A 26955-nucleotide genomic window follows, 5' to 3' on the forward strand; every position below is an offset into this window, starting at 1 on the left:
CAGCAATGCAGCCAGGCAGGGAGACGTGCTGCATCGTCACTTACTCGAGGCTGGTCAGGCTTGTGTTGGAGCGTAGTGCTTGGGCCAGCGCCTTGGCCGCCTTCGACTGGATGAAGTTCCACTGCAGGCTGTGCAAAGAGAGTGAGCGGTGAAGGATTACCACTGGAGGGCGGGGCGGGACTCTTCAAACAGGGAGAACCCCCCAGACAAGGGGAATGGACCCTTCTCATCAGGGGACCAGCTGGAAGAGGGGATAGCTCTCCGCAGGCTGTTCCGGAGTAGCTGCACCCCACCCATTGAAATCCCCCCCAGGGTTTGTACCGGACACAAAAGCCATCTGCACATCCTGCCCGCAACTGTCACTTAGCCTTGGACACTGCTGAACAGCTGTTGCCTTTGACCCCAGAAGTAGCAGCACTGTGGTGGCAGGTGAAGGGCTGTGATCTCCAGGGGGGTAGGTATCTAGTTTGTAATTCTGTAAACCCACATATCTGAGGCTTCCAAACATTGCTATGCAAATCCATCCATCACACTACTGTGCACAATCCATTGGTAACATGGTAGCTTTGATTAATCAGACATTAATAAAAGGGCCAGAGGAATTGTGGCTCTTCAGCCTTAAAAAATGACATGGTTGAAGGGCTGATGAAAGTTGCCAGCCTGACAGTGCTGGAGAGAGAGGACAGGCTCCAGGCGAGAGAAGGGTTCAGTGCCTAGGGCCCATTCAACCTTTGCCAGCAGTGGGAGGGATCTGGGATGTCAACTCCTAGTCACCATTTACAAAAGGTACGTTGCTCTTCCGCAATATATTGTGTTTATCTACATGGCTGATCATTCTGTTCTTTACTAAAGTTCCAACCAATTTGCCTGGTACTGAAGTTAGGCTTATCAGCTTATTGCCAGGGTCGCCTCTGGAGCCTTTTTTAAAAATTGGCATCGCATTAGCTATTCTCCAGTCATTTGGTACTGAAGTTGATTTAAGTGACAGGTTACATATCACAGTTGTTAGTGCTGCAATTTCACATTTGAGTCCCTTCAGAGCTCTTGGGTGATACCATCTGGTCCTGGTGACTTATTACTGTTTAATTGAACCAGTTGTTCCTAAACCTCCTCTAATGACACCTCAATCTGGGACAGTTCCTCAGATTTGTCATCTGAAAAAAATGGCGCAGGTGAATTGCAGAATTCTCTGCATCAGTGAAGACTGATGCAGAGAATTCACTTAGCTTCTCCGCAATGGCCTCATCTCTTTTAAGTGCTCCAGCAGCACTTCGATCAGCCAGTGACCCCTCTGATTGTTCGGCTTCCTACTCCTACTGCATTCCATTGTTTTGCTCTTAGTTTTTGTGTCTTTGTCTAGTCGATCTTCAAATTCTTGTTTGGCCTGCCTGATTATACTTTTACACTTGACTTGTCAGAGTTTATTCTCCTTTCTATTTTAGGATGTCTTTTTATCTGTAACCACCTCTTACTCTGTTGTTCAGTTATGGGGTCATTTTTTGGTCTGGGGGGTATACATTTAGTTTTAGGCTCCATTATGATGTTTTTCAAAAGTTTCCATGCAGTTTGCAGGCATTTCACTCTTTTGACTGTTCCTTTCAATTTCCAGTTAACTAGCTTCCTCATTTTTGTAGTTTCCCCTTTTTGAAGTTAAATGCTACTGTGGAGGGATTCTTTGGTGTTTTCCCCCCTACAAGAATGTAAAATTTAATTACATGATGGTTGTTATTACTGAACAGCTTAACTATATTCACCTCTTGGACCAGACCCTGTACTCCATCTAGGACTAAAACAAGAATTGCCTCCGCCTTGTGGGTTCCAAGACTAGCTGCTCCAGGAAGCAGTCATTAATGGATTTATGGCTCATTACAACAATCTGTAACCCAGTGGCCCCACATTTTTGTCATATGATTGCAGCAATGACAACAGGTCACTTCACCTCTGAATGGTCTCTTAAAATACATGGTAACTATTTATGCTAAACTATCTGTTCCACCTTGTATTTGGCTCTGAGTACCTTTCCCAGCCCTGAAGAAGCGTTCTGTGTAGATCGAAGGCTTGTTGCTCTCACCAACAAAAATTGGACCACTAAAAGATGTGACCTCCCCCACCTTGTCTCTCTAATATCCTAGGACCAACACAGCAAAACCATAAATTATCAGTTTTCAGTCTCTACTGGCCTGGGCTGGACCCAAACCCGTGAACTAGATGCAGACTGTACAGTGCTGCCCATGATAATGGAATTCTGCTGCTGATGCCATTGTGCATGGAGCCTTCCCCTCTCTGCTCAGCTATGCCATGCTGAGAGGGACTGAGGCACATGAAGGATGTTACAGGCTGTTCACTCGCTGCAGGGACAGAGCAGCTAAAGAGAAGGAACCAAAAAACAGGGACAAGGTGAAACTCACTGCAGGGACATGAGCGCCTGGTTCTCTCTCATCGCCAGTGCAATGGCCGTGACGCCTTCATCATACAACAGATTCGCTGCTAGGCTAGAGGCAAAGTACACAGAAATGAGTTAAACACAGTGTGATGCATTACACATGCTTCTGGTGGGTTGCAGTGCAGTGAGACAAGTGCAAGGGGGGAGGAGGAGAGGGAAGAGACAATAGGATGACATTAAAAGACAATTATTGTGAAACAGAAAAAAGGAAATACACATGGTTTTTACACTGTAATGGGTGGTTAATCTGTGGAACTCACTGCTGCAGGACATGGAGGCAAATATCTTCAAGGTTTCAAAACGGAAATAAACATTTTTAGGAACAAGAAGAGTGTCTGTATTGGTACTAGTCAGGATAATATTATAAGGGCTCACTCCATCCACGTAATTCAGGGCATCTGCTAATCATTAGCTGGAATAAGGATGATTCTACCCCTTCTTCCCACTCCCCCAATGGCAGGATATTTCACACTGGCTTATGTCTTCTTCTCAAGCACTCACTGGTAACTTCACTGGATGGATCGCTGTCTTATCTGCCCAGGCAAAGTGCTCCAGAGGGATTATTAGTTAGGTCCACTCTGGTTATTCTACATTCTGCTTTCCAAGGAACTCCAAGTTACAAAATGATTCAGCCAGGCACAAGTTCTTTTGATCTGTTTACATACATGAACCACAGGCTCATCAGGCCAGATCATGCCTGGTGAGAAACCCCAGGAGATTGAACTAACAGAGCTCCTGGAGTATTGCATAGGTGGGGTTTACCACTGGAAAACCCCCACCGTCCCCCATGCTCCCCAGCCTCTGGCCCTCATGGCCTGCTCACCTGCATTTGGGCCCAAACGAACCCTCCAGAAGGACCTGCCAGGGCAGACCTGGAGTTTGCAGAAGCTGAAGCTGGCCCTGGAGGGGGGATGGTGCTGTGGAGAGCAGCTGTCTTGCCCCGACTCCTCCCCACCCAAGTACAGCGCCCTCAAAAGCAGCAGAAACTCAGTCACGCAGCATGCAGATGGAGGAACATCTGCAGAGCTGGAGGGAGGAGGGAGGATGCTGGTTTGGGGAAAATCCCTTCTCTCAAAGGGAAAACAACGGAGGTGATGATATGGCACCAGAGACTGGACCTAGAAAGGGCTAATCCACCCCACCCCTGATGAGCCATCGCAGCGCTGCTCCTTGTCACGCCTTCTCCTGGGCCAGACTCATCCGCTACCCACCCTGAGTGTTCCCCTTTGCCCCAAGACAGGGCCGGTGCTTCCATTTAGGCAATCTAGGCAGTAGCCTAGGGCACCAGGATTTGGGGGAGCGGCAATTCAGCAGCTGGGGATCCTTCCGCGCTCCAGGTCTTCGGGGGCAATTCTGCGACGGGTCCTTCACTCGCTCCGGGACCTGCTGCCGAAGTGCCCCGAAGACTGGGAGTGCAGAAGGACCCCTGCCTAGGGCGCCAAAAACCCTGGCGCCACTCCTGCCCCCAGGGACACACCCTTGGCCACGGGTATTCCACCAATCTGTCCTCCCGCACAAGAGCAACTCCCCTGCACCTGCCTGAGGGCAGTACTGGTCCTGAGCGCACAGCGTAAGCTGGGGGAGAGGATTTGGACTTCGAAAGCCGGCTGACTTACTCTAGGTTCCTCAGCGTGCAGTTAGTGCACAGAGCGTTGGCTATCTCTGGCGCCCCCTCTTGGCTGATGGAATTCTCCCGAAGGCTAGGAAAAGACAAGAGATGGGACAGGTCATTGGGATTCCCTCCTTCCAGGGCGAGGAGTGGGAACAGCTCAGGACAGTTCTCATTCTCTTCTGGGCACTTTTTGTATTTTAGGGCCAACAAGACAAAGCACCTGGTGGCTGGGCCAGCAGGGGGTGGTAGCATCTAGGCGAGGGCTCTCCAGGGCAGATGTGGGATGGCGAGGCCACCTGGCATGTGCAAGTGAATGTTCAATGCATGAGCAGCTGCTGCAGTCACACATGTGTCTCAGGCAGAAAAAGGATACCCCTGAACAATGCCCCTCCCTCTCCCTTCTCCCCACACCCAGCCCCCCTACAGTGGGCCCTGCTCTTTGTAGGCTGGCAAAAATCCCCCCGTTAGGGGATGGAGCAAAATATCAGACTGGAAGGATCAGTGATGAACTTCTAGCCCAGCCCTGGTTTACCTCTTGAACTGCTCCCATGGCCCTGCCCAGGTCATGGGGGGTCATGCGGCTGTTCCCCACAGTAATTGCCTGCTCCCCAAGTCAGAGGTGGTTAGAATTTCTGTCTCACTTTGGGAATGACTCACAGACTTCCTGCCCCATGCCTCGGACACAGCGTGTTACTCCAGTGCCATTGTTTTATCCTCGAGGCGGGGAGCAGCCGCAAAGGAGCGGCTGAGTTTGGGCTAGGGTATTCAGTAGAAGGAGATTTTTATTTTTCTCCACCTCCCCCAAATATACCCCACTCTCATTGCCTTGGGGTTTCTGCTGGGCACAGAGATTGCGCAGCACAGGGCCAGATGTTTCCTGTAGCTGCATGGGGGTAGCCGTGGGAAGGATGCAAGGAGTGGGCGGAGCAGAGTCCCTGGAAAGTAGCAATAGCATGCTCAGAGGTGCTGTGCCCCAAAAGGGGGAAGTGGCTGGGTGGGAAGGGGTGTGGCCAGGGGTAACAATTGCTGCATCTCCAAACCAGGAGCCATGGTACATGCAGCATCAACGTGTGCTCCCCAGTGCCTCTTTATGATTTCTGCCGACCTCACAGACAAAACCCCTCCAGCAAATACAGCTGGGGCAGGATCCGTCAGCAGAAGGCTGCAGTGCAGCTCTGCCTTTCAAAGAAGATTGACCAGACAGCAAGCATAAAAAATCAGGACAGGGGGTGGAGGTAATAGGAGCCGATATAAGAAAAAGCCCCCATAATCAGAACTGTCCCAATAAAATTGGGATGTCTGGTCACTCTATTTCAAAGCCACAGTAGTCCCCATAAAGATGCTTAGCAGGTCTGTTGTGGGACCCAAGTGGCCTGAAATATTCTGGAGAACACCCCATATGCCAAAGCCATCAGGAGCAGTCTGCAAAGGCTCTCAGCATTGGCTCACTTTTGCTAGAACTTTTCATTCCTTCTCATTTTGTTTGTAGTCTTGTAATTTAAAACGGAATGTTCTGGAAAAAACTCCAGTCATGGCTTTTGTATTCAGTGGAAGCAATCAGCCACGCTGGCTAGGAACAGAATGTACGTGGGAACTAATGGCAGCATTTCTGGAAGAGGCTTAGTGGGTAAGCAGCCCCTGCAGGCCTTACTGTCCTTTCTATGGCAATAATCAGTGAAGAATCTTAAAGATTTGTGTCTCCATTGGTGCTGATCTGTGCAGGAAAATCTACCTTAGAAAAACCACCTTTGTGATTTAGCGTATTTCATTTGTTTTTTTAAGCAGGGGAGAAATGCACTGTGATCAGTTACACATAACATTGCAGCAGGAAATAAATAGCCCAGGTTTCAATCTGTCACATTGTACTTTCTAAATGTAACAATAGAAACACGTCATTCCACTTTGGACGTTTGCCTGGAGTGTTCACAGACATTTTACTTCAGACTCACAGAGTCTGGCAACACAGTCCAGTTCTCCTTGCTGGGGATTCTGAAAAAACTCCCTCCCTAGTTTTGTTAAATCTCTCTCTCTCTCTCTCTCTCTCTCTCTCTCTCGCTTTTGTAAGTGAGTTTAGCACCGGACTGATGGCCTGTATTTGTCCCCAGAACTGGAGCAGGGCAAGCGCCCCTCCTATCCCTGCTACCAATGCGCCTCACCTCTGAGCCACCCTGCAGGAGTTCATGCCCAGCAGAAACCAGGGGGTCCAGTAGCACCAATAGTGGCCCTGGTTTCTGTCTACTCTTCATAGACTCGAAGGCCAGCAGGGACCATTGTGAGCACTAGTCTGACCTCCTGTGTAACGCAGGCCAGAGAACGGCCCCAAATAATGCCTAGAGCAGAGCTCTTAGACAAACCTCCAATGAAACGGACTAAGACCCAGCAAATGCACTTCCCTGACTAGCCATGGGGGAGCCGGCTGGGCTGGGCTGGGCTGAACTGGAACTGACCTACAGATGGAAGCTACTAAATCATCCCCAGTCCCCTGAGCTGTCCAGCTCCTCAGTTGCACCTGGGTGTTTTGGAACATTAAGTGTATTGGCCAAGGGAGGGTTACCGAACGTCTGCATTTCCCTGGACATTGCCTCTCTTTTGATCCTCCACTCTCTGTCCAGATGGATTTTTCAAATCAGAGGCAACATCTGGGAGTTTTCAAGCAGACATTGCAGCTCAGAAAAAGCTGGTTCCACGTCCGATTGGTCCTTGCAACTGCAGCTGATTGGTCCCTTCCCTGTAGCGGGAGCTGCCAGATCCCACGCACCCAGGCCCCAGCACCCAGCCCTAGGGTGGGGGAAAGCCCCGCAGGGAGGCACTGATGGATGGGCTGGCGCTGTGTCCTGGGTCTGCACCAGCTGCCCTGCCACCATGACATAGAGCGACACTGCCCCCCCACCTCAAGAGTGAGGCCACAGGTACCCCCTCCAACACTCCACAAATACTCCCTCTCCAGCACCCCCTTAATGCCCTCTCCTGTCCCAATATGTATACACCCCTCCAGCACCCCCCAAATACCCGCTCCCATCCCAGTACACACACACACCCTCCGGCACCCCAAATATGCCCCATACATCCCCTCCAGCTCTCCCCCCACCCCGGCAGTGTCCTCTTTTTGAGAACCTGAAATATGGTAACCCTAGGCCAAGGTGACTCCCCACACATTTACCTTCTTTGGCTTACAGTGGTTTCACTGCTAGCAGCAGGATTAGGAAAAGCACAGCTGAGCTGATACATTTCACAAGGAGTTAGAAGAGAAGCTCAGCTGTATGAAGAGGTGACACCCACCAAATTAAGATCCAGACCAATGAGCTGGGTGCAAAGCCATTGTCCCCTGGGCGTGTTCCCCCTCTCCTCCACACTGATCCCATTCACTCAGGAGCTGCAGGATGGGGGGCCCTGCTTCAGTAGCAAGGAACTCAGGCTGTAGCTAGTGCAAAAACAAGATTACGGCCCAGGGCCGACTCTAGGTTTTTTGCCGTCCCAAGCAAAAAAAATCAAAAACAAAAACCAGAGTGCCACCCCTTGAAAAGTGCCGCCCCAAGCACATGCTTGGAACACTGGTGCCTAGAGCCAGCCCTGTTACTACCAGAGAGACCTGGGAGGTGCTGTGCCAAATGACACAATTCTTGTGGTGACAACACGGGCAGCTCTGGCCAGACGGCCAGCCAGGCAGTGTACGTGTTTGCGATCTGAGTGGCGCAGTGTTGGGAAGAGCTGAGACCAGGACTTACTTGAGGCTGATGAGGCCCCGGTTGGAGCGCAGCGCTCCTATCAACGCCGTGACCCCCGTGTTACTGATTGAATTGCTCTGGAGGCTAAAAGACAAAGAGACACAGCAAAGAGTCACCACAGGAACTACACGGTGGGCGTTCGTACCAGCCCAGCACTGGATACGTTCACCTTGCATGGTTAAGAGTGAATTCATCATGGCAAAACGTGCCAGCCTGTTGGACATCCTGGACAGGTCAGCAGAGCCCAGCAAGACCAAAAGCTCCACCCTCTACCAATGGAGGAGGGGCCACAGAGCTAGCAATCAGCTAAGCAGTGGGGACACCAAATGATAAAGCAGGAGCAGGAGTGAGGGTCACAGGTTCAGAATGAGGCGGCTGGGGACACCAAGCAGAGAGCCCCAGACAATGCCCCCGGCTCCCCAAAGGAGTCCCAAGAGCCAGTGGATGCCGCCCAGAGGAGCTTTGCTTGGAGAAAGGAGGTAGATAGTGGCCAAAAAATAGGCACCGTAGGTGCAGGACACATGCCTTTCGAGCTTCCTTTTGTATTGACAGACACCTCTCAAGAGTCGGCTGGCTAGGAGGCCTCTGGACTCCGTGGGGCCACACACGCGTAAAGGAAAAGAAGTGGGGAAAGTTCAGCCAGAGCCCCAGCAGGCAGTCCTGGGGAACCTGGGAGAGGGGTGAACCCTGCTGCACTGGAGGAAGGTGTGCGCTGAGGTCCCCGTCTTGGCACAGAAGGGGCATGTGCTCCTGGTGAAAGGTGCCAGACTGAGAAGACAGAAGTCTTCCATTTGCCCCCAGGACAGGGACAGTACAGGCAAAAGCAGCAGGTGCCCTGTCCACGGTGCCAGGTTACCCTGCCCCACTCCTGAGCAGGAAGTAACGCGTCCATCGGGGCAGAGGGCTGCTTGGTTTCTAAGGCGAGTCAGTTTGTGGCCCCTCCGCTGAGACTCCTAAGGAGGGTGGAGAAGTTGTGTGATGGAGCCCACAAGGAAACAGACAGTGGACAGCAGCTCATTTCCTATAGGCCACCAAACCTCTAAGCAGGGAAATAACTCTGAGCACAACAGATGAGGGCTGGTTGCAACGGGGGAAGCTAAGGCTGCTTATGCCACCCCCAGTCCTCCTGTCTTGTTTGCTGAATCTTCCTGCTACTACCCTCCTCTGAGGCTACCAAGACATCCAGGGAGACCCCCTGGAACTGATCTCCTGCAGAAAATGCCGCTGTGCAGTAGCCACAAGGCCATCACGCCCCTGACCATTCCCCTCAGGCCTGCAGATTGTCAAAGGGAAATTTCCCCAAAGGAATCTATCGGTCCCTTCCCCACAAAGGCCCCTACTGCTTTCCATGGACATGAGTTAGGGGAACAGACAAGGATAGGGTAGGAGGCAACCCCAGATCACTCTGGATCACATGACACTGCCTTGGGAGAGCTGAGCGGTGAAGCATTAACAAGTGCCCCTTGGCAGCGAAGAACAATGCTCATAGGGTGCTCCGGGCACTCGAATGGCAGGGGACTTACTCCAGGGTTGTGAGACTGTGATTCACTCTCAGAGCTTCGGCCAAGGCTACAGAGCCAGTGTCCCCCACACAGTTACTGGAGAGGCTGCGACAAAGAAAAGGAAGATCAGCCATTAGCAGCTGTGAAATTGCTGTCAGAGCCCAGAGGCAGGGGATCCCAATCAGCCTGAGAAAAGCCAGCAGGTGCCCCCACCCATGGACCCCTAGTGAGGGGGTGGCTTGGTCTCCCCATGGCTGCTAAGTCTCACAGCAGGAAAAGCAAGTGTTCCGCAATGACGTGTCAAGACCGAGTCCCCAGCAGGCCAGTTATATCCCGAGAAAGGAGGAGATAAGCGGGCGACAAGGCCCAAAACTTCAGCAGCAATACGAACACTTCCATCTGGATTCTGCATCTGATCACCCCATCCCAACATAGGACACAATGACAGTAGAAAACTGGCCTGGAAAAGGAACCACCACAGGCACCAACTCCATTTACATTGCAAGCCAGAGCAATGGAGACCTCACCCATCCAAAGAGAACGGCTGTGTCTGCTCGAGCTCAAAGATCAATTGCCAATTCAGTTACACTGTGTCCCTGTCAGCCACCAGGGCTGTAGTAACATGTAGCATGCGGCGATCCCATCCCATACCAGTGGGGTGTGTGGAATGTTTGCTCTGTGAGGCTTCACCCACCTATTCAGGGGAACTTGGGCACTCTTCTGATTTATATTGTGCCCGAGACTATGTTACCTGAGCGTGGCTGAGAGATTAAAGTAAATTGATGCTAACCGCTGGCATAAATCAGCAGCTGTTCCTTCTGCACCCTCATCCACTGGCAGGGCAAATGCTATCTGGCTGCAGGCCCACATAAGAAAAAGACAGAGCAAATAAATGCATCCTGCACTGCTTCCTAACTGTTTCCACACTTGCACCTTGGCAGAGTGTCGGAGGAAGTTAATTCCAAAGCTGAAAGTGCTCTGAAGACAACACCCTTCTGCCCATCCCTGGGAGATCAGTCCTTTTAAGAGAATCAGAGAAATGTAGGGCTGGAGGAGACCTTGAGAGGTCATCAAGTCCAGCCCCTTGTGCAGAGGCAGGACCAAGTAAACCTAAACCTTCCGGACAGGCATTTGTCCAACCTGGTCTGAAAAACCTCCAGTGATTAGGATTCCCCAACCTCCCTTGGAAGCCTGTTCCGGAGCTTAACTCCCCTTATGGCTAGAAAGTTTTCCCTACTATCTAACCTAAATCTCCCTTGCTGCCAATTAAGCTCATTACATCTTGTCCTACCTTCAATGGACATGGAGAACAACTGACCACTGGCCTCTTTATAACAGACCTCAACATATTTGAAGATTGTTATCAGAACCCCCCATAGTTTTCTTTTCTCAAGACTAAACAAGCCCCCATTTTTTAACCATCCCTCATAGGTCAGGGTTTCTAAACCTTGCGGCACTTTTGTTGCTCTCCTCTGGACTCTCTCCAATTTGTCCCCATCTTTCCTAAAGTGAGGCATGCAGCACTGGACACAGCATCCAGCTGCGGCCTCACCAGGGCTGAGCAGAGTGGGATAATTACCTCCTGTGTCTTATACAAGACATTCTTGGTAATGCACCTAGAATAATATTTGCCTTCTGCAACTGCATCACATTGTTTACTCACTCTATCTGTAATCCACTATAACCCCAAGATCCTTTTCAGCAGTAGTCCTGCCAACTCAGCTATTCCCCATTTTGTAGTTCTGCAGTTGATTTTTGCTTCTAAAGAGTAGACCTTTGCACTTGTTTTTATTAAATTTCATTTTCTAGATTTTCTAGATTTCAATCCAATTCTCTGATTTATCGAGGTCATTTTGAATTCTAATCCTGGCCTCCAAAGAGCTTTGCAACCCCTCCCAGCTTGGTGTCACCTGCAAATTTTATAAGCATCCTCTCCACTCTATTATCCAAATCATTAATTTAAATATTGAATAGTACCAGACACAGGACTGACCCCTGCAGGACCCCCACTAGATACATCCTCCCAGTTTCGCAGCGAACCACAGATAATTACTCTCTGAGTACAGTCTTTCAACCAGTTGTGCACCCGCCTTATAGTAAAATCATCTAGACCATATTTCCCCAGTTTGTTATGAGAATATCATGAGGGACTGTATCAAAAGCCTTACTGAAAATCAGGGTATATCATGTCTGCTACTTCCCCACATCCACTAGCCCACGAGTAACCCTATGGAAGGAAATTAGGTTGGTTTGGTATAATTTTTTCTTGTTTAATCATTTTCTCCAGGATCTTTCCAGGTGTTGATTTCAGGTTGTCTGGTCTGTAAATCCCTGTGTCCTCTTCAGGGTTCCCTCTAATTTTTCCCATCCATGTACGGAATGAATATTGTTATGTGCACCAATATGGAGATAATGTGTGACCCATCACTTTCATATTGCTTCACATAACAAAATTCATGTGGTGAGGCGGGGTCAAGGGCTTTGGAGTGGGGGGTGGGGCCTCACAGCTCAGCCAGAGGGTTGGGAAGCAGGGGTGTGAGGGCTCTGGCTGGGGATGCAGGCTCTGGGGAGGGGCCGGGAATGAGGATCTCAGGGCTAGGGCAAAGGGTTGGGATGAGGGGGTGAGGGCTCTAGCTGGGGGTGAGGGCTCTGGGGAGGGGCCAGGGTTGAGGATCTCAGGGCTTGGGCAGAGCATTGGTGTCCATAGGGTGAAGTCTCCAGCTGGGGGTGTGGGGCCATGGATGAGGGGTTTGGGGTGCAGGAGGGTGCTGTGGGGCTACAGTGAGGAGAGAGGACTCTGCCCAGCTCTCTCTCCCTGCAGCAGCACCTGGGCTGGAGGCGGGGAAAGGCGCCTCTCCCACATCTGCAGCAGGTCCAAGCTGGGGCTGGGTTGGGGGCAGGGAAGGGGTGCCCCCATAGGCACTTACTCCATGGGTCTCCAGGGCTGGAGCACCCACAGAGAAAAACTGGCAGCCAAGCTCCCCCCACCCTCCAGTGCCTCTCACCTACCAGCAGTCTCATTGACCAACTCTCCCCCTCCCCCTCAGTGCCTCCCGCCCACTGCAAACAGCTGTTTTGCAGTGTGTATGAAGCTCCCTAGGAGGGAGGGGGAAGAGTGGGGATGGGGCGCACTTGGGGGAAGAGGTGGGGAAGAGATGGGGCGGGGCCTGGGGTGGAGGTGGGAATCAAGCATCCCCCTGGCTGTAGGGGAAGTCGGCGCCTCTGGGCACCCTTCGCCCGGCCGCAGCAGGCTGGGGCTGGGGCTGGGGAAGGAATGCCCCTCCCTTGACCGCAGCAGGTCCCCACTGAGCGGGTTCCCTGAGCGCCTGCCCAGTGCTAAATAAGCTGCTGCATGGCCAGCAGCTTATTTAGCTTACAGGGAACTTAGGTCCTCTTTGTCCCCCCTTCTAAAGACAGGTACTGTGTTTGCCCTTCTCCAGTCCTCTGCGACCTCAGCCATCCTCCAGGAGTTCTCGAATATAATCTCTTAACAATTCCAAGATTGCTTCAGCTAGTTCCTTAAGTACCCTAAGATGAATTTCACCAGGCCCGGCTGACTTTAATACATCTGATTGAGCTGAACATTCTTTAACCCGTTCCTTCCCTAGTTTGGCTTTTCATAGAAATGCCGTTGGGAGGGAAGCTTTGCAGGGAGTTGCAAAGCACAACCCCAGACGTGTTTAGCTCTAGTGCTTGTGTTCCCTGACTACAGCGGTTCGTATTTCAGGGGCACAATACAGCTGCCAAGTGGTCTTGCAATCAGGAAGCAAAGCTATAGTGGCAGAGTGCCCGAGCTGCTGCGAAGCCCCAGATGGCCTGCGTGGATAGTCCTGTGCCCATGCAGCTCCCAGATATCCCTTCCAATCTCAAGGTATCCCCAAGGGTTTGGGGCCCCATGCTGCAGGAGGGCACTCGGCGGCGAGCAGGGGTTGAGCAGAGGTCAAACCCTGGCCTCCCAAAGAAGAATGCACAGGAAACCCCGCCAGGGGAATAGGGGTGGCAATATCTGGCCTTTCTTGTACAGCATGTCATAATAGGTTGGGACAGATTTTAAGAAGACTCAGAAGTTAGTGTCACCCACAATCATGGTTCGTCTCTCTATTAATGTGTAATCTTTCTGTCAATCCTTACATCAGTTCCCTGAGATTCCCGTTCTGCTTCAGTGCTTCTGCTATTTTCTTTGCACCTTGGGGTCCAATGGAGTTCTTCTGAAGGCTGTGAAGAAGACAGAAATACCCATTAACTTCAAAAAGAGGGAGTCAGCTCTCCATCAATAACACACTTTAACTTTCTTCTTCTCACTTGAGCTCTCCCATCTCTGGCTGAGGCACTTCTGCCTCTGTATATTTTGTATTCCCCTAATGCATACAGGTAGCTTTGGTGCACACTCTTTTGCTCTTTTTTCCTTCATCTCATCTCTTATCACGCTCTACTAGACTTAGATCCTCAAATTCTCTGTGGATAGCTGCCCCAGGTAAGCTGGTGAGTGGACTTTTCCATCAGAGTAGAGGATGGCAGAGTACCTGGCCTGGTCACATCAAATAATGGCCATGATAGTGTTGTTATCAGCCATTACCATATCGACAGACATCATCATCATCAAGGAAAATGCTTACCAATCAAGCATCACACAGACATAACACTCTGTTACATGCCCTATTTGACCTGACCTAAAATCGTATCGAGGTAGGGGTGGTAGGGAACTTGAGAGGTCATCTAGGCCAGCCCCTGCACTATGGCAGGGCCGAGTAAACCTAGACCATCCCTGACACGTGTTTGTCCAACCTGTTCTGAAAAACCTCCAGTGATGGAGATTTCACTACCTCCCTTGGAAGCCTGTTCCAGTGCTTAACTGTCCTTATAGTCAGAATGTTTTTCCCAATATCTAACCTAAATCTCCCTTGCTGCCAGTTAAGCCCATTAGTTCTTGTCCTGCCTCCAGTAGACATGGAGAACAATTCATCACAGTCCTGTTTATAACAGCTCCTCATGTATTTGAAGACTGTTATCAGGTCCCCCACTCTGTCTTTTCTCAAGACTAAACTTGCCCAGATTTTTTAAACCTTTCCTCATAGGTCAGGTTTTCTAAGCCTTTTATCCTTTTGGTTGGTCTCCTCTGGACTGTCCCCAGTTTGTCCACATTTTTCCTAAAGTGAGGCAACCAGAACTGTACACAGTATCCAACTGAGGCCTCACCAGTGCAGACTACAGCGGGACAACTACCTCCATGTCTTACATATAACATTCCCGTTAATACACCCCAGAATGATATTAGCATTTTTTTTGCATTTGAATCACATTGTTGACTCACATTCAATTTGTGATCTACAGATCCTTTTCAGCAGTACTACCGCCTAGTCAGTTATTCCCCATTTTGTAGCTATGCACTTCATTTTTGCTTCCTAAGTGTAGTAGTTTGCACTTAGTTTTATCTTCTTAGTGGTTAGAATAAATAAGACAGACTGGGCGTGAGCCAGGCAAACAAGCCAGACACCATCTTGCTCAGGGTCCACCGCACCATCTATTATGTTTCCTTCAGATCGTCTTTGTCCTGTCCCCTCCTGCTCCTTGAACAGAAGAGCATTTCTCTCCACACACAGCCTCTGCCCACTTTTGGGCACTGCAGTTGCAATAGATTTAGTGCATTGTAGGTGAATGGGTTTGAGGGAATGTGGTTCTCATACAATGGAAACCAGCTTTGACATGAGCAGTGCAGGCTTCCTTGTGTGAAATGGTGGCACCTTTGCGACTGGGGTCTGGGCACAACCTACCAATGGAGGAGTAACTGTGTTTAGTGGAGTGCAAAGACATGATTAAGTGTCTGAGTAGAGACACGGAAAATGGTCAGACTGTGGGGCTGAGAACAACTGCTCCATCTGCTTGTGCTTTCAGCTAGCCCTGACCAGGAGGCCAAGCCAAGAAGGGGAACTAGCAGCAGGCTGCTTTGACCACGGCACTGCCCTTGCAGATGGCCATGGAAATGAGCAGACAACAAACCATAGGGAAGCTCGTGGGTTAGAATCACTCACTGCAAAGTTGTCAGCTTGTGGTTGGTTAAAAGGGCCTCAGCCAGGAATTTAGCACCATCCTCCTTGATCACGTTATTCTGGAGGCTGCAGAGATAAAACAACACAATTATTGTGGAAAAACTGGGAATTATAGCAGGATGCAGCCACAGACTGTCCCAGCCTGTCTCACATTAGCCATGCCGTCTCCTGAGGCCAATGGTGATGGTATAAAAGAATGAACCCCCATGCGCCTGAACTTCCTGTGCTGTTCTTTTCCTAGTGTGCCTCCTGAATCTTGCCCCCTGCCTTTTGGGACTGCCTCCTGCCCCCTTAGCAGCCTACTTCTTCCAGACACCTCTTTGCCCTTTCTCTTCTTCTCCCTTCTGTTTAAGGTGCTGGGGTTGAGTCACATGTTCCTATCTCCTGAGCACACCTACCAGCCGTTTCAGGGCTCATGTTGCCCCAGGACGTTTTGCTCCAGATACAACAGTGCCTCATGGAAATATCACAACATCCTCAGTCAGTCATTGATTTGAATCTCCATGGGGCTGATTCACAGTTGCACTAAGGCCCTTTCATACCAGTCCAGCATGGTAAAGAGTCCTTAAAGTGGCTGTAGATTACACGGACATCCACTTTAAACATCTGCCCGCACCTGACAGCCCTCACGCTGCCAGAGCGGGGTAAAGCAGCCTGAGGGTAACTGAGACATGAGATCCTTTGTTGTTTATATTGTCTTATAGGCCACTTCTACCCCTCCATTTCCTCCTCTGCCTAGTCTCCCTTCTGCCTGCCTTCCTGCTCTTCCCCGTCCCTCAGTGCAGTCAGAAGAAATAAAAGAACATAAGAACAGCCATACTGGGTTAGACCAGTATCCTGTCTTCCAACAGTGGATGGTACCAGCTGCATCAGAGGGAAAGAACAGAGCAGGGCAATTGTCATGTGATCCATCCTCTGTCATCCAGTCCCAGCTTCTGGCAGTCAGAGGTTTAGGACACCCAGAACACGAGGTTGTGTCTCTGACCATCTTGGCTAATAGCCGTTGACAGACCTGTCCTTATCTAGTTCTTTTTTGAACCCAGTTATACTTCTGGCCTTCACAACATCCCCTGGCAAATTCCACAGGTTGACTGTGCGTTGTGTGAAGAAATACTTCCTTTTGTTTGTTTTAAAACTTACTGCTTTTTTTTTTACATAATCATGATTTTTAAATAGCAGTTGAATCTCAATATGGAGAATAATTAAATAAATATAAACAAGACAGTAAGTCAATAGATATTGTACTGAATAATGAGACATACGTATCAGCATGTACACCCCAACCAGATCCATTCCAATCCCTCAGTCCATGTACTAAGTTATGCCCTATGACTTCTACGGAGAGACTGGGGGAGGAGGGAGAATTCAAAGTAGTTCTGGATCGTTGGTTCAGGGCAAGAAGATATAAGTAGAGCTGGGCTAGAGCCAGAACTCCTCAGCTTGACTCCATCACACCTCACACTGTGGAGGGGGATATTCAAAATCCAGATCTCAGTGTTGTGGTTTGAGCCAATCTCTAGATCTATTGGGCTTGATTCTGAACTCCCCTTGGTTTCTCATTGGCATAAGTTCATTGACTTCCTATTCCTGATTTACACCAGCATCTCGGAGAGGTGCACCAGACCCACTGGATCCATAACCTATGAAATACAAAACTCAACAGGTTCAGTTGCTAGGGAATCACGTGAACAATTCCTTTGATTTCCATCCACATGGGCCCAAAAGTCCAACTCCTCCAAAACCTCAGAGTGCAACTCAGTCAAAACCATTGAGTTTCTCCTCATTCCATAGCCAAAGTGCAAATGCAGTACATTTAGCGGTGCAAACAATTTGCCCTGGACCTGACCTCATCTTATTAAAGAAGAGGGATAGCAGAGAAAATCCAAGAACACAACGTAGATGTTGCTGTGTACCTCACTGCAGGGAAGCCTAGAATTAGCATACGGCAATGACAATTAGAGACCTCTGTCGTTCTGACGCACCTTTCAACCCAACACCACATGCAATGCGGTTTCTAATGCTGGGACAGCCCTTTGGACATGACATCATAAAGCACAGCATCACAGTAAAGAGCTAGCAGCTTCAGTGAGTGCATCCCCCACTGCAGCTGGGCATCTGGAGAGAACTAAGTAGCATCTCCAAGATGGCTTCTCCTGGGTAAAGTTAAAGTTAAGATGGACTCTTGAGAGCTGTAAAGTGAAGATGGACTCTCGGGAGCTGCCTTCCAAAGCCCTGCCAGGAAAAGATTGTTCCTGGACATTCCAAGTGACACATCGTTTCTATGGCTACTGCACTTGTGACAACCACCTGCTGCAAGCTGACTGTACTGGTACTGGGATGAAGGCAGCTGTTTACTACCCACAATCTTTCTAGTCTAGGCATTTGAACATCTGATAGCCAGTGCGATGAAGACTGTTCACACCCACACAGTGGTCTCTCGCATGGACAATTATGTCTATTAGGAATTATCTTTCAGAAGAAGCCAAGGAAGGGAAACCAACAGCACTTACTTCAGGGAGAGTAGGACTTGATTTATTTTCAGTGCATCAGCCAGTGCTTTTGCCCCTGTGGGTCCGATGGCGTTACTGCGAAGGCTGGGGAGAAGGCGGAGCGAGGATAAAGAGAGACAAAAAAGCTAAAGTTAGAAAATCCGGACAAGAATAAAACTGGTCTGACAAGGGAGAGTTAAGGGTGGGTGTTCAGTTAAAACCTTAATCTTCCCAGCCGCTGGGTCTTAGCCTCTGTTACTGGAACTCAGGGTTTCTTTAGTGCGGTTTAATAGATTATCATGGGGGGAGTCAAGAGTCAACTGTCCATCATTCCATACAGTCACAGCTAAGGCCAGATGGGTCCATTGTGATCATCTAGTCTGACCTCCTGTAGGATACAGGCCAGAGGTCTTCCCTAAATTACTGTAGTTCCTATCTGAACTAGAGCAGAACTTTTAGAAAATACATCCAGTATTGATTGAAAACTTGCCAGTGATGGAGAATCCACCATAACCCTTGGTAAGTTGTTTCACTGGTTAATTACCCTCATTGTTAAAATTTGTACCTTATTTCAAGTCTTAAATTTGTCTAGCTTCAGCTTCCAGCTGTTGAACCTTGTTAGATCTTTGTCTGCTCGACTGAAGAGCCTATTGTCAATTATTTGTTCCCCCTGTAGGTATTTAACAGATTGTGATCAAGTCACCCCATTACCTTCTTTTTGTTAAGCTAATTAAACTCAAGGAGCTCAGTCTGTCACTGTAAGGCAGGTTCTCCAATCCTTTAATCATCTTTGCAGCTCTTCTCTGAACCTTCTCCAAGTTATCAACATCCTTCTTGAACTGGGGACACCAGAACTGGACACAGGATTCCAGCAGTGGTTGCACCAGTACCAAAAGATGTACTATAACCTGCCTGCTCCTACTCGAGGTTCCCCTGTTTGTGTGTTCAAGGATCGCATTAGCTCTTTTCGGCACAGCGTCACACTGGGAGTTCAACATCAGCTGATTACCCACCATGACCCCCAAGTCTCTTTCAGAGTCACTGATTTCCAGGGTAGTCTCCCATCCCGTAAGTATGGCCTATGATCTTTGTTCCTAGATGTATAGCTTTACATTGAAAAGTTGAGTACATTTCACACAAATTTGGTGTCCCCTGACTATTATTATTGAAAATCATTTACATCACAAATAAATAACTGCAAAACTGAGGCTGTAGAGAGAGTTTTTCACGCCCCAGGAAGGAATCATACGGCATCTTACATTTCCTGGATTAATAACTTTTTGGGGTCCCTCATTTTGAATCTTTGTCACAGGTCATGTTCTACATCTTGGCCAGGGAAGGTCGCAAGATATGCTTGGCATGTTTAATATACTAGTGTGACAGAGCAGGGAGTGCGGCAGATTTGACCTGCGAATGTTGCCTGGGAGTTACATTGGGGATGAGAAGGAAACTATCTGAGCTGTAACCTGAGCCAGGAGGGGGGTTGGCAGAAGTGACACCTTCTGCCCAGGAGACTGAACAAAGGAGAGGAGGAGCAGAGGGGAGGGAGAAGAAAGCAGCAAGAGGGTTTTTTTAGTTTCAGTTTGGGCTGGGTGCTGCAACGCAGGGAACCCCAAGCTGGGGTCTAAGCTCCCTGAACCCCCAGAAGGACTTGATTGAGGGGTCCTGGTTGTGCCTACAAGCTCTGCTGTAGACTGCGTTCCTATTGTCCAATAAACCTTCCATTTTATTGGCTGGCAGAGAGTCACAGTGAATCTCAGGAAGAGGGGTGCAGGGCCCTGACTCCCCAACACTTCGTAACAACTAGTCACTTGTAACAGGCTACTGACTGCCACAGTTAGTTTCCATGTTCCTAGGGTCTGCTTGAATTTCCACTAAAGATAATGGAAAGACAACCATTGCCTTCAGTGGACATTGTATCAGGCCGCCAATGAACTAGGAATGAATGTTGCTCATATGCAACCAGAGTTCTTTGAGATGGACTCTGCACTGTCACACTCATTAGGGGATGCACTGGTGGATGTCAGAGCTGCACTGCCGGCACGTCCCAGGAGTGGGAATGTGCAGAGGCTACTACAAGAAGAATCTTGAAATCTACAATGCTCGTTCATTCTGAACGTGGGGGGAGCAGGGAAGGGATTTTAATCTTTGATTTTTTCGCAAGAAGGCATCACATGAGCTTCCTTCCTGGATTTCAGCTGTTCAAGCTGCTTTGAGGTTGAAATCTTTGAAATTTGGCGACAGCTGATTTCAGAAAGAGAAAACAAGCTTGGCAGCTGACATTTCTCTCATTAGTCACCAGTCTAAAATACTAGAAACAACATTATTCATCTCTTCTGGGAACTGATTACGGTGCGCAGGAGCCATCCTCCAATGTGGAGAAATGAAGGTTAGCTGACATCACCCATTCTATTTAATCAATTTTCATGAAGGAAACAGCTGACAGCACGTGAGTGGACTGCAGACACCCATGTTTGCCCACAAAGGTGGATGACATCAACTAGGAAACATACGAAACTTACTCAAGTACTGTCAGGCTCCTGTTGACCATCAGGGATCTGGCGAGGGCTTTGGCCCCTTTGTTACTGATCTGGTTTTCTGCCAAGCTGTCCGGGAAAAGAAACTGGAGTTAGCATCTAGCCTAAAGAGAACAAATACAGTTCCTAGCCCACTACATCCCTCCAAGCCCGCTGCCAGCCACAGAAACTGCCAAGGACACAGCTGAGGAATTTGCATGGAAGAGGAATACTGTTATAACATGGAGGTGACCATATTACGTTTGACAAATACAGTTCCATTGGTTCATTATAAGATCATGTTAATCCTTTGGAAACCAGTTGATCCCTAGGTATATGTCATCTGGGGACTGAGGGCAATGGCAAGTGCAGGGAGAGGTGCTGGCTGTTGAGAAACCTAGGTTAGGGTGACCAGATGTCCTGATTTTATAGGGACAGTTCCAATATTTGGGGCTTTTTCTTATATAGGCTCCTATTTCCCTACCCCACCCCGTCCCGATTTTTCACACTTGCCGTCTGGTCACCCTAGACCTCGCTGGACTGGAATTCATTCCTGCAACAAGTCCCACAGCCCCAGCGAGCCGTCCCTGGCCTTGGCTGTGCTCTGCGGCTATGACTGACAGCTCTCCTGGCTGGTCCCCAGGAGAGCAGTGGGAAGGTGCTGTGCCGCACTGGGGCAGGCAATGACTCATGTGGAAATGAGAGGGAGTCTGGGCAGGGGCACAGAGCTGGAGGAAGGAAGAGGTAGGTGGGGAAAGGCAGACTCTGCTTGCTGGGGTCCCAGTGCTCCCAGAGAGGGGAGTGTCTCCTGCTCTAAGGGAGCAGGAGAACAAAGAGCCACAAACTTGTCCTCAGGTGCAGTGCTAAGTAGAAGAACATTATACTTAGCATTGGCATCCTACGGGGTTAGCCATTTGCCCCACAGTTTTCCGACATGGGCCACTAATCAGACCCGACTTTAACATTCCTAATAAATCCCAGACTCAGAGATCTGGGCCAGAAGGGACCATCATGAGCTGCTAGTCTGACCTCCTACATGTCACAAGCCACAGAACCTCCCCCACCCAATCCTGTAACAGCCCCCTCGACTTGGGCTGTGTCACCCAGGTCCTCAAACCTCGCCAGAGAGACTCCAGTAACCTGCCAGCAAATGGCATTGGGGAATTATCTGCACCACTGACTTTGAAGGCATCAGCACTGCTTGTAGCCTGGCTACTTTATGAATGTCTTTTCTCAGAAGAGCTCAGAGCGCGCCTCCACCAGCATTGCAAAGCACTCTGTCTGCACTGGCACTTTAGTGTCTGAGCCCATGGGAACCATTCTTGTTAATTCCACATTTCAGATCCCCTCGCCTAAGACAGCTGGGAACTGCAATCTGGGGAGCAAAACTCCAGTAAAACTTAGTACAAACCACGGTCCTCACTTCCCTGCTTTCAACCTTAATTTGCCGCTCAAGCAGTAGGCTTCGGAAAAAGGCAAAGGCTGAAATCTAGCTGAAAATTACTAATCTAGGTGGCACTGATCACAAGTTTTGAGAGTCAAAGTCTACCTATGAACCTCAATCAGCTGTGTAGAGAGACAGCGTGTCAGTGGGAGACCTGCCCTGCTCACCTACCCCTCTTGACAAACGTGTGCTCCCAGAGCTGCCATCCTGACTGTGATTACAATAAACATCCTTCCTCATACCAGCAAAGGACATCATCATCATCTTGGTCAATCAGCATTCTCCAGCAGGGGAGCCTCCAACCTGGAAGTCCCCCTGTTAGAGGAGGCGTTTGCTGGTCAGTTAAGATGGGATTGAGCACCAGTTTAGGAGGCAGGTTGGTTACCCAAACTTCCGGGGCATTAGACAGTTACCTGTATGCATTGAACTACCAGAACATATCTCAATGGGCTCTACAACAATATTAATATAGATAAAAAGGTCAAATTTAGTGTGGAGAAGATGATTAGTGTGCGGCCAGGGCTTGCAAGTCAGACATAAGAATGGCCATGCTGGATCCATGTAGATCAATGGTCCATCTAGCCCAGTCTTCTGTCTCTGACAGCAGCCAGTGCCAGATATTTCTGGCAGTCAAGAGGCCTAGGGACATCCAGACCATGCAGTTGCATCTGTGACCATCTTGGCTAATCGCCATTGATGGACTTGTCCTCCTTGAACTTACCTAATTCTTTTTTGAACCCAGTTATACTTTTAGCCTTCACAACATCCCTTGGCAACAAGTTCCACATGCTGACTGGGCATTGTGTGAAGAAATACTTCCTTTTGTATGTTGTAAACCTGCTGCCTATTAATTTCATTGGGTGACCCCTGGTGCTTGTGTTATGTGAAGGGGTAAATAACACTTCCTTATTCACTTTCTCCACACCTCTCATGATTTTGTAAACCTCTATCATATTCTCCCTTAGTCATCTCTTTTCCAAGATGAAAAGTCCCAGTCTTATTAATCTCTCCTCATATGGAAGCTGTTCCATACCTTAATCATTTTTATTGCCCTTCTCTGCACCTTTTCCAATTCTAATGCATCTTTTTTGAAACGGGGTGATCAGAACTGCCCACAGTATTCAAGGTATGGGCATATCATGGATTTATATAGTTGCATTATGATATTTTCTGTTTTATTCTCTCCCTTTCCTAATGGTCCCTGTTCTGTTCTCTTTGTTGACTGCCGCTGCACACTGAGCAGATGAACATGCAGAGACACATGGTGCAATGCTGTGTTGAGGGCACGTCTTACAACACGGCTTCAATCATGTGAATGTTTAAAGTGTTCATGGACCTTTAGCTCAAATGACCACTGCAGTGACACCACAAAATATTTTATGAACGCCAGCCAGTACCTCATCTTTTGAATCTGACAATCCTTTACGCTCAGCACGCTGCCCAACAGCTCCATCACATTGTCCTTAAACTTGTTATTGTCCAGCCTGGCCAACAAAGCAAAAGAAGAAGAGGTGGCTGAGAACAAAACATTTTGATAATACGAGGAGGAGAAAATGTCCATTTTGAGCTGCTGAGAGTGAGAGCTTTCAGAAAAAATGAAAAGATCCTGATCTGTGTAGTTTCCATGCTCAAGAGTTCACAGAGTGACCCCCGTCAGAGGTAGTGTGTTCCTTGAGATACTGCCTTTCACAGTCAAGCTGAACTCCCCCACTATACCCCAGCAAGGAGCCGAGAGCCCATATGCTGCTGATCCTCATGACTAGAGAATATTCCATATGCACAGCACTGGAAGAGTCTGTTCTCTCTAGGATAACTCAGTCACACTTACCAGCATCCCAGGATAACTCTAGGAGGCCCTACTCTTCCAAAGACAATGCCCTCTAAAAACTTGGAGATGCTTCACTTATGCAAAAATCACATTTAAGTCCTTTGGGTTCCTCCAATGAAAGATATGGCAGGAGTGTAAAGCATATTCCAGGATAGCGATACAGGACTCTTGCCTGCCCCGGGGCCTCTCTTTATAAGTCTTGTAAGATGGCACTAGGTTGTAGCTGCCACAGGTCATGTCATGACCATTAAACACATGCTCTATGCATGCACAACACTAAAATGCACTGTGTTTAGGCCAGTGGTGGTCCTTGTCATCTGGTCGGACTTTGTCCACTTGCCACCAAGTCTGATATTAGGGACAGGTGACTTTTGGGGATGACTACCTCTGAGTTGCTGATTCTCATTCATCCAGGCCAGCAATAACTAAAGGTCTTTTAAGGGCTGTCCATTGGCCAGTGTGAAATGAGTTGGGGATCTGAGTCCAATTCCTAGTGGAGAAGTGCCCATATCATCCCTCACCCAATTAAATTGACACCTATTATGGTAACGTCAGCAGAGAGGCCAAGTACTATAAAGTGAAGGCAAGTGAATTAGCCTCTGCTCCTCAGAGATGAAGGTACAATGTGAAAGTAGTTCAAGGAAAACCACCTGCCTCCTATTAGTCTTGTTATCTCTACCAGCCTACAAAGCAAGAATCCCAGTTCCAGACTCCGTGGTCTCCCAAGTGGCCCCCATAATGCAATACTAGCAGCATCTCAGGATAGCTCATCAGCCATTGATACACATAGGTAATAACAAACACAGCATGATGTTTGGCATAGTAGCACTGTCACTTCCACTTCTCCAGCTTCTTTCACCCAAAGAACACATGGCATTTTGAGTATATTAGACTAATAGACTTTAAGGTCAGAAGGGACCATCACGATCATCTAGTCTGACCTGCACATCGTAGGCCACAGAACCTCACCCACTCCTGCAATAGACTCTGGATTAACCAAGCCTCACATCACCCCTGTGAAGTAGGTATTATCCTCTCCCTTTACAAGTGGAGAAACTGAAGCACAGCGCTGGACTGACTTGCCCAGGGTCATATAGCAGGTCAGTGGCAGAGCCAAAAATAGAATAATAGAATCATAGGACTGGAAGGGAGCTCAAGAGGCTTTCTGCTCTAGTCCCCTGCACTAGAAGACCTCAAGACTCTGGACTTTCAGCCCCCTGCTCTGAACATGACACATATTTTTCAGTACCACATGACCATAATACCTTGGGTGACCAGATGTCCCGATTTTATAGGGATGGTCCCGATATTTGGGGCTTTTTCTTATATAGTCACCGATTACCTTCGCTCTCTGTCCTGATTTTTCACACTTGCTATCTGGTCACCCTAATACCATCCTCAGAGTATATTTCTGTTTGCAGGAAAATAGTCCTGAATAAAATAATTGCCACATATCCTTTAAACAGCTGCTGCTTTCTACCGCACGTCACAGGAACATGGAAATAGTCCCGGTCCCTACACAAAACCCTGATCTGACTTACCGGAGATTACGGCAGAAGAGGAGCTGGGAAAGCAGACTTTTGCAGATATTGTAGGTGAGGCAGTTGGAGAGGTTTGTCTCCTCCATACACACCTCAGAGACCTGCAGGAGATAAGCCAGGGCAGAACAATTCACTGGCGTTAACATCCCAGCTAAGCTCTCGTTTTTCATAGCTTCCTCCATAGTCTTGGCCAACTCCATGTGCTGCATTTCGTACAAGCACTGCATGACGTTCACGGTCCTGGAGGAGATGACATAGTCAGTGTTCAGGCAGCTCTGGAGAAAGCTGATCACGTGGCTTCGGAAGCTGTTATGCTCATCCTTCATCAAGAGCCAACCGGACAGCAATTTGTTCACCTGCGGGGAGAGAAGTCCGGAGAGAAAGCGCACAAAGATATCCAGCTGCCCATCATCTGACTGCAGTGATCTCTGGACAGCGTTCTTAAAGTGATTGAGGAAACCAAACTTAGGCCAGGACATCCCGCTCTCAGTGAAGAGATCAAATATTGCTCGCTTTGCTGAAGCATAGTAATAAGTGGCTGCCAAAAACTCCTGGAGGGTTAAATGGGAGAAATAGTAGACAGTGGAGAACTGCATCTCTTCCTTGAGTAACATCCTATTGCACAAGCTGCCTTGTAGTGATGAGAGGTCTATGCCATAGGCTTTCATGTCTTGTTCATAAAATACATACTTTTTCTTGAGCAGACCATAAAATGCCAGCCGACCCAGGTTACCAATAATTTTTTTGCTGTTGTTTATAGCTTGTTCTATCCTGGGAGTCTCCTTCTGTTTTTCCTGCCAGTCACTACTCAGTGCCATTTTAAAGTAATAGGAGTAGATTTCTGATAAAGTCTTAGGAACAGTTGTCATTTCTTGGGATTGATCAGTGCTGTTCTTTAGGAAATAGCCCATTGAGGAGCCAGATATCCAGCAAAAGGCAGGAACCGTACACATTGTGTACAAAGATCTGTTAGCCTTGATCTGACCCAAGACTTGACTGGATAAGTCTCTGTTCTCAAGGAACATCTGATCCAAGAAGTCCTTGATCTCCACAGCTCCAAAACCTCGTATTTCTGTCATCCGGTCAACTAGGCCACCTGGGATTTGGCTGGCTGCTGCGGGCCGTGAAGTGACCCAAATGGAAGCTTCCTGGAACAGGTTGCCACGGATAATATTGGTGATCAGACTATCCACCTGAATTTCCTTTTTGGGGTCCGTGCAAACGACTGTGTTGGAAAAATCTAAAGGAGTCTTAAACTCATCCAAGCCATCCAGAATAAGTAAAATCCGGGCGGTGCCATTGGAGATAAAGCTGGGTTCAGTGATATGAGGGAATGCCGACCGGATGAGCCTCTCAGCAGAGAGCTTCTCATAAGTGTTCAGTTCCCGGAAGGTGAGAGGCAGCACGAATATGATGTCCTTATTGACCTCCCCTTTGGCCCACATGCAAGCAAACAGTTTCACCAAGGTGCTTTTGCCGATCCCAGCCACACCCACGGTCACAGAGATTCGAGGAGGAATGCTGACTTTAGACAGAGGTAAAAAGAGCTTCTCCAGGGGGATTTTCTTGGCAATATTTCTCATGCCTTTGGTGGCCTCAATCTGCATGACATCATGCTCTTTCTGCTGAATATCTGTCAAGCCTTCCACCAGCAGAAGATTAGTGAGCCTCTCCAGCTGGCCAAGTTCCACACCAGTTCCATAGCGGTTCTGGAGACTTTCCAAATGCTTTTGCACCATAGGGTCTGTGTAGAGAAAAGCAAAATAGGTCAAGAGGGAGACAGACGATGACCACAAGCATAAGCAATA

At 48.7% G+C, this 26955-nt stretch overlaps 1 protein-coding gene across 1 annotated transcript in view; it reads right to left on the bottom strand.

The window, feature by feature from the left end:
- The window catches only part of NLRC3 (NLR family CARD domain containing 3), a 93593-nt gene that overhangs the window by 15028 nt on the left and 51610 nt on the right, over positions 1-26955 (bottom strand). The window contains exons 4-14 of the mRNA XM_030577762.1: positions 25148-26891; positions 23176-23262; positions 20341-20424; positions 17840-17923; positions 15312-15395; positions 13414-13497; positions 9304-9387; positions 7781-7864; positions 4060-4143; positions 2409-2492; positions 45-128 (exon numbers count right to left, since the gene is read on the bottom strand). Coding sequence (XP_030433622.1) covers positions 45-128; positions 2409-2492; positions 4060-4143; positions 7781-7864; positions 9304-9387; positions 13414-13497; positions 15312-15395; positions 17840-17923; positions 20341-20424; positions 23176-23262; positions 25148-26891 — 2587 coding nt within the window. The remainder of the gene's footprint in view (positions 1-44; positions 129-2408; positions 2493-4059; positions 4144-7780; positions 7865-9303; positions 9388-13413; positions 13498-15311; positions 15396-17839; positions 17924-20340; positions 20425-23175; positions 23263-25147; positions 26892-26955) is intronic.

This window comes from Gopherus evgoodei, chromosome 10 (genome assembly GCF_007399415.2).
Source record: "Gopherus evgoodei ecotype Sinaloan lineage chromosome 10, rGopEvg1_v1.p, whole genome shotgun sequence".
In the NCBI taxonomy this organism is placed as follows: Eukaryota; Metazoa; Chordata; order Testudines; family Testudinidae; genus Gopherus; species Gopherus evgoodei.